Source organism: Arachis ipaensis, chromosome B10 (assembly GCF_000816755.2).
Source record: "Arachis ipaensis cultivar K30076 chromosome B10, Araip1.1, whole genome shotgun sequence".
Classification (NCBI taxonomy): Eukaryota; Viridiplantae; Streptophyta; class Magnoliopsida; order Fabales; family Fabaceae; genus Arachis; species Arachis ipaensis.
This window is the reverse complement of record NC_029794.2, coordinates 111101856-111110188: the sequence shown is the minus strand read 5'-3', so window position 1 is coordinate 111110188 and position 8333 is coordinate 111101856. Positions and strand designations below refer to the sequence as shown.

The following is an 8333-nucleotide window of genomic DNA, read 5'->3' as shown; positions in this document are numbered from 1 at the left end:
TTTATTTAATATTTATTCTTTTCTCGAGTTAATAGCTTCCGCAAGATTTGGTTCGATGCATAATAGGGATTTACGAATCTCCTTCACTGACACATGTAACGTAACACACAACTCACGCACAAAATATATAAGGCTAAATAAATTAAAGTCACAAAATTAGAAAAGAAAGCCCAAGTGCGGTGTAAGATGGCATCGGAAGAAACGGTAATACTAAAAAAATAAAAAAATAATTTAAATTTATTTTATATAATATTTATTAATTTTAATAATAATTAATAAATATTAAATAAGATAAATTTTAATTTTTTTAATTAATTTTTTTGTATACCAAATATTTTCACGTAAAAAAATCTGTACTTGGCATATTATAATTACAACTCAAAATTAAAGGGAGAGAAAAAAAAATAATGGTTCTAATTACAAGGTAGATCTTATATCCAAATTTGTCAAAATTCTTGATCTTTATAACCCTATTAACTTACTAATAAGAGTATGCTATAGATTAATTAATTGAAGGAGTATAGTTAATTTCGTAATGTTTCCTCTCGAGCCTAAAAAAGTTTCCCACATGTCGCTCAGGCGAATTATTAAATTTCATTTGTCTTGCCATGCTTGAACTTGGCCATACAATGATACAATCAACATTATTATTATTATTATTATTATTATTACGGGAAAAAGGTGAAGATTCCAGATAAATTAAGTCGTGGCATAAAGCCACTAGTTCATTGCTTTAAGGAACATGATGTTATTCTATAGTAACCAGTCGAATAATTTTAAACTCATAAAGTTCATTTTTTATATTTTTATATTTTCTAATAATATATATGAAATATTTTTCCCCGCAGGAGCCGTAGGGGATTTATATATATATATATACTTATTAGTGAACATCATGTTATTGGGTGATAATATTGTTTGAGAATAAACTATTCAAAGAGAGTTTATTTTTAATTAGGGTAAACTACACAAAATACATTCGAATAATTTTATTTTATAAAAATGTATTTAAGTTTTGTTATTAACAAAAATATCTTTAAATAATTTAAAAACATAAAAATAACATACATTAAATATGTATTCTTAAAAAAATATTTTAATGGTTAAATTTTGATGTAATTTTTTACAAACATAATTAAAAAAGTAAGATATATTTATCCTTAAAATTTGGTAACTTTTTACTAATTATATATGTTAGTTTTTGTGATTTTTTTGTCAACAATTAATAATACTTTAAAAAAATCACAAAAAAAATATACTTAGCAAAAATTTACCAAATTTTAAGAATAAAAATATCTTATTTTTCTAATCATGTTTGTAAAAATCGCATCAAAATTCAATCTCTAAAATATTTTTTAAAAAATACATATTTAATGTTGAATATTTTTGTCACGTTTTTAAATTATTTGATGATATTTTTGTCGATAGAAAAATTCGAATACTTTTTTATCTGCGATAAAATTATTCAAATACATTTTTGATAATTTATCCATTATTTATTAATTCTTCTTCCTAAATAACATGATTTAACCTTAAAAATATAACAGAAGAATAGTGTACAACTTTAATTCTCATTAAAATATTTTAGATTATGTAAAAATATATGTATTTTATTTTATAAATAATTTTATATTTTCACCAATTTTGTTTAAGTTTTTATCATCTTCATTTTAATTATTTTTCATTTTGTTTGAAATTATGAATTTATATATCTTTCTTCCTCCTTTTTGATTAAATTGCTTAATCATTTAGTGACTTCTCTGGTGTAGAAAAGAATCTTGTTTTTACACATGTAAAAAATAGATGGCAATATAATTTAGTGACAAATGTTATTTCATTGGACCAAAACCAGGAAGTGATAAGACTGGGTGTAGGACAAACAGTGATGCTGCCACTATTCACGCACATGGTATCAAAATGTAACGAGATTAAAGATGCTGATTAGCTTGTATTATGAGATCCGTTATCATACTTAATAATGAACCTCTTTAAAATGATTTTTTTTTTTGTTCTAGGCTGTTTGTAAGAGCAGAAGAAAAAAATGAATTCAGCTGGTTTTCATGAAACACAATAAGGGGTGTAACCTAGATAGAGAAAACAAGTTTAACCTCCACCAACGGCGCCAGTGTGAGATTGAGCTCCTCTTGGTGGCGTTTGTACGTGTTTTGTGCTCAATTGGGTGGCTTCATTAGAAAGTGAACTGTATGTTAGGCAAGTGGAACGTTGGACCTGAACAAAAAACATAGGACCGGAGCTGATCAAGACTCTGGAGATATGCATTATTGTATATTTGTTTAGTTCATATGGGTGTATGAAATCGACAAATTCAGGGTTTGATTACGATGATATATTCTTATTTCACAATTTAGTTTATTATTATGAATTAATAATCAAATTTATTCTTGAAAGATCATCTATTTTTTAAATTAATTTTCAAAAGATCTTTTTGTTATATTAGTCATTGAAAAATAAAACGTAAGATAAATTGGTCCTTTCGTTAGTTAGATGATGACGTGTCACGTGAAGTGCTATGTGACATGCTGACGTGGTATGTTAATGCCACGTGTCACAAGATGATTGGTTAATGTGTCAGGTTAGTGACACTTAGCACGCTACGTGTCACTTGACATGTAAAAAAGTTATCTATAATCAAAATAATCTCTAAAAGTCTAGACGTAAGTCATTTTTAGGGCAAAACACTAAAATAAGCCAAGGGAAAGAAATTTTTACGCAAATCCGCCAAACCAAAATCTGGTTCATAAATCAACCAATGCATGTTTATATGTAGTTCGAATCAACTAAATTCGAACTTGATCTACACATAATTCGAATCATGTTGTTTCGAATTATACACAAAACTCACACACACTAATTCGAATCAACCTGATTCTGATTCGAATTACACACATACAATAATTCGAATCAGGTTGATTCGAATTACACCCTGATTTATTAAAAAAATTAATAATTTATTAAAAAAATAATAATTTAAAATTAAAAAAAAAATATTTTTTATTTCATGCATTAAAAAAAAACTAACAAAATATTTAATTACGAGACTTCTTTAAAATATTAATGAGCTATCAATTCGAATTCCATACAATACTCTTTTGTCCATTTTTAATAGCTCATGAATATTTTTTAATAATTTTTTTTTAAATTATATGGTGAGATATTACATGATTCGAATTACGTATGGGAAGTTCAATCACTCTGATTCGAATTATATGTTGAGCAATTCGAATTCTATACAATACTCTCTTGTCCATTCTTGATAGCTCATGAATATTTTTTAATAAATTTATTTTAATCATACCACAACAAATATTTTATTCTATGCAAAATAATTTAAAAAATGGCTTAAAAGATGTTAGGAGTACTATAAAAATTTGTAATGACTTAGGACATTAAAGAAATACTCTACATAGTCGATAATACCAGCCTGATATACTAACAGTATTTTAGAAATATCTCAAGTTGTGGTTATCCGATTGACTTCATTTAAAATTCGTTTTAAAGATAATTCAATTCTCTATAAATTTGTCTCTAATAACTAATTCTAAATTCAAAACGTAGAAAAAGTTATAGGACTCACAAAGTGACGATCCGGATTGAAGATTTTACCTAAATGCCTCCTAACATAATCTGCACATGCCTGAGAGCTATTTGATCCTTCCTTTCTCATTCTATTCCCTTTTTCTATACAAAATATTCTAGTATATACAAAGTCTAGCCATAAAACAAGTCTCTCTTCACTAACAAACCGCATCTATTTGCATCGAAATACCTAGCGGAACTTCACTCGAAGTAGGGGGTTTTGTGATAATTTTTATATGTCATATCTTAAATGTTTTTGAATATATATGTTAGTATTGCACGTCATGATATAATGTTTCTTTTCTCCATACCCATTATGCATTATAATAACAATCTTATGTGCATTAAAGAACTGAGGGAATGATCCTTCGGTAAGGGAAGGTGACCCTCAAAGACAAGATAATTGAGATGATCCTTCGGTAAGAGAAGGTGATCGGCAAACTTTTGGGAACTTTCGGTAAGGGAAGGAGACTCCCATCAATTTTATATAATAAGATATCTTTGTTGATATAACTGTTTTCTTGTGTATGTCTAAATAACCTTAATTGTAAATTGAACTGAGGGAATGATCCTTCGGTAAGGGAAGGTGACCCCCAAAGACAAGATATCGATATGATCCTTCGGTAAGGGAAGGTGATCGATCGAGATGATCCTTCGGTAAGAGAAGGTGATCGCCAAAACGTTTGGGATAAGAACCTTCGGTAAGGGAAGGGGACTCCCACCTTTTATACCGGTTTGAGCTTAATACCTTCCATAAAAGCTACGAGAAAAAGTAATGAAAAGTGCAATGAAAAAAGTGATCATGATTGTTCTTCTATCTTTTTTTTTTATTTATAATTACGTTTATTATTGCATTCAAAGATCCTTCCTTTTTTCAAAGTTCCTTTTTGTATGATGTATGATATTGTTTAAGATCTTTATTTCATTCAGATCTATTCTGTTTGACTTATCTATGGCAATGTTACTATTCTTCTCTTATTTATTATTTATTTTGTCTTGCTTTATGGCCTATGAGAACATCATACCAAGGTTTATGAGTTACCTTCATATGTTTTAACGCTATAGGCATTTTATATGCATTACACATGTCATAACATAAGTAAATGAGAAGCATCTAAAAGTCACACCACTCCGACTAATCAAGACTTTTGAAAATAATAATTGAACAACATTGCATCATCACTGTTTTTATTTTAAAACTCGGAGTGGCTGGAGATGAATACGATGACACCATATAGATAAACTACTGAGAAACTTTTGTTTCTCACCCCTCTCTCCGTATCATCTTCAGGAACGATGCAGTACGAAGCAATACAGTTGAGGTGAAAAGACATGTGCACTAGTGGGAGCAAGCTATCGAGGACGTAGATACAAAACATTAACGTTTACCTTAAGAAGGAAGAATATGCGATTGTTTTAGCCATAGTTAAACAAATTAAGAGAATTAGGATTTTTTATGTGTCTTGTTTTATCCTTATTAACTGATTGCAATTGAAACTATTATATTTCCTTTTTTATTTGGTATGAGTAAAGCTTGTCATTGTTGTACCTTCATAGTTTAGCACACCGGTTTTTCATGTTAGTATTTTCAAATCCATTTATATTTTTCAACTAGTAACTATTCTAATAAAAACTAATTATTCAATATTTTTATCTATAAATTATTTTATATAAATATTTCACATTTGTTTTAAAAGAAAAATTTCGCAAGATTTTGAATATCAGCTACTAAATATAATCCAAATAAAGCTTAACTCAGTTTAAAAGTATTAGGGTGTTACATAGTTGATATTGTGATGTATATATTCTTATTTCACAAATGAGAATAAGCCACTTGATAAAGAAGACTGCAAAAAATGAAGAAAGTGAAGGGAATGTTGAGTGTGGTTTAAGTAAGCAATCAGATGAGTTGGTTGAGTTTGAGATAATGGAAGAGGCATCAGACAAGAAAATTTTTTACTACAAAGATATTTTTGGACTGACGGTAGAGGATATTATTCAGATGGAGTTTTGGACTGAGCAATGTGCGTACAAATTTTACAGGAGATTGGAGAAATACCATGGGTTTAGTGTCCAAAAAGGGGATTACGGCAAGGATGAAAATGAGAATCTGATCCATAGAAGGTTCTTTTGCAAGAGGGCTGGGTTGAGAGATAGGAAGCACTATGTGAGATTAGATAGAAAAAGAATTCATAGGCCAAAGATACGCACAAACTGTGAAGCAAAGTTGTCAATATACTTAGATCGAGGTAGCTCCACTTGGAACGTTAGGAAGGTAATCCTTGAACACAATTATGAGTTGACCTTGAGAGGCATGATTCGCTTAATACCTCACTTTTGTGGCATGTCAGATGCCATGAAGGCACACATCGATAGCATGCATAGTTATGGAATTCCTACATCAAAGATACTCGGATACATATTTGGAATTGCGGGAGATTACTCAATACTAGGCTTTATAAAGAAGGATGCGTATAACCATATAGATAGAAAAAAGCATGATAAGATCACTGATGACAATACGAATGCGACTCTAGCCTATCTGTAGGAAAAGACTGCTGTAGATCCGATGTCCATGGCCAGGTATAACATAATTGATGAAGGTATGTTGGCTAATTTGTTCTGGGCGGATGGTGCAAGTAGAATAGATTTTTAACACTTCGAGAATGTTATTGCCTTTGACTCAATGTACAAGAAGAATAAGTATAAGAGGCCACTAGTGATATTCTCAGGTATTAATAATCATAAGCAGACCAGAATATTTGGATTTGGGCAGCTTTTGAATGAAAATATAGCCTCGTACACATGAATGCTTGAGAACTTGTTAGATGTTATGTTTAATAGGATGCCATTAGTGGTTGTGACAGATGGAGTGATGCGATTATTGCGGCTGTGCAGAAGATTTTTCCCGATGCAACCCACTGGCTGTGTGTGTGGCATCTTCAGAAGAACATTGCATCAAACAAGAATGAGCAAATTGGTAGAGATTTATTTTCCAAGTGGCTCTATGCCGACATAGGGGTCGATGAATTTGAAAGTGAGTGAGCCACTGTAGTAGAGGAGTTTGGGTTCTATGATAAGTGTTGGGCATCACAGATATATGAGAAAAGACATATGTGGGTGAATGCATATCTGAGAGGTAAGCTTTTTGCTAGATACCGTGCGACATGGAGGTGCGAAGGGTTAAACTCTCATGTCAAGAAGTTCTTGAGCTCTAGGCATACAATTTTGGAGCTTGTTCACAACTTGGAAGTGCTTTTACATAAGTACTGAAACCATGAATTAGTGGCACAATTTAATTCATTGAATAACATGCCTGATATGACAACATGCCTTGATCCTATTGAGAGGGGAGCTGCTGTGATGTATACAAGAGCAACTTTCTCTTTGGTTACAAAGAGGAGGGTTTCGACGACAATGGTATACACAACTGAGAAATACGGTAATCCCAGTTGTACCTTCATCACTTTGTTTGATAGAAACATAGCAAAACTACATTGTGGGTGCCACTTTTGGGAATGGAAGGCTTCCCATACCAACACATGTTATTTGTTATGAAGTACAAGCATGTGCAAGAAATACTGCCTCGTTTAAATCTAAGATGGTGGAGGATAAATGCAAAATCTACAATGATTATGTAGAGCGGGGTCATTGTGACAATGTGAGGAGTTTTTTATTGAGACACCCTGGTGGATGCTATTTCATGGTACTAGGAATCAAGAGGTACACACGGAAGTCTTAAAAGAAATTCAATTTTTGTGTGTGTGACTAAACCAAGCATGTGGAACTAGTAATGCTAGACTAAACAACAAAGTTGAAGGGTGTGTGAGGGACCCATGGTTGTGAGAAAAAAAGGGACACACAGATTGCTAAGCATCGTGGTAAGAGGAGGAGATATATTATTTGCAAGAGAGTTGGACACACAAAGAGGAGGAGCACGAAAAGTACGACGCAAATGGAGACAACGACGACGAGGAGTTATCGAGAAAAGCTGCACCTAAAACTCAAGTTACCCTTTTCATGTTCTTGACTTAACATTATTATACTATACTAATATAAATTTTGAATAATTTATGTTCATGCCTATACTATCATGGGTGATTGGATTAAGTCGCAATGATTTTTATATTGTTGCTTGTTTCGTTGATGTGTGGCAGAAAAATGGGTGTTTCTCCGTCCTCTACAAAGGCACTAGGAACCATACTAGTGTGAATGAATATTTGAATGAGTTAGGCACAAATCCAAAACCAAGTCGAGGGAAAAGGCAGCTGATTCTCCATATTGCCATCAAGTTGCCGATTAGGTCATAGGGATAGTACAGAGCGGGAACGTGAAAGCAATAAATGTTCTGAACCTTGACAAAATTACGAATAAGGTAATGTCTTCGAAACTCCAAGAACGAGTATTTTCTATGTTTAACATGCATCGAATCTATTATGTTATGTTTACTACAATATTGGATTAAACCAGAACTAATTTTTATGTAGGTGATAAAACTGTTCTGCGACCTCAATTAGATTGATCAAAACAATATCAGAGTTAGCTTCTATAGTAGTTTGTTTTGGCATCAGGCTTATTGTTGAAGCGTTCCATTTGTATTGTACGGAATTAGTTGGGGTTTACTGTTGACGCGTTTCATTTGTTAAAAATGACCTTAGAAGGGAGTTTGCACGTATACTTGTGTAGAGGATCTAAAGGAAAGTAGACGAATATGTTGTTAACCTTTATCAATTTGT

The 8333-nt window shown here is 31.5% G+C and overlaps 1 protein-coding gene across 1 annotated transcript; it reads left to right on the top strand.

The window, feature by feature from the left end:
- On the top strand, positions 5417-6145 carry LOC107620909 (protein FAR1-RELATED SEQUENCE 11-like). Its single transcript, XM_016322999.1, has one exon. The coding sequence runs from the start codon at positions 5417-5419 to the stop codon at positions 6143-6145; it is 729 nt and encodes a 242-aa protein (XP_016178485.1).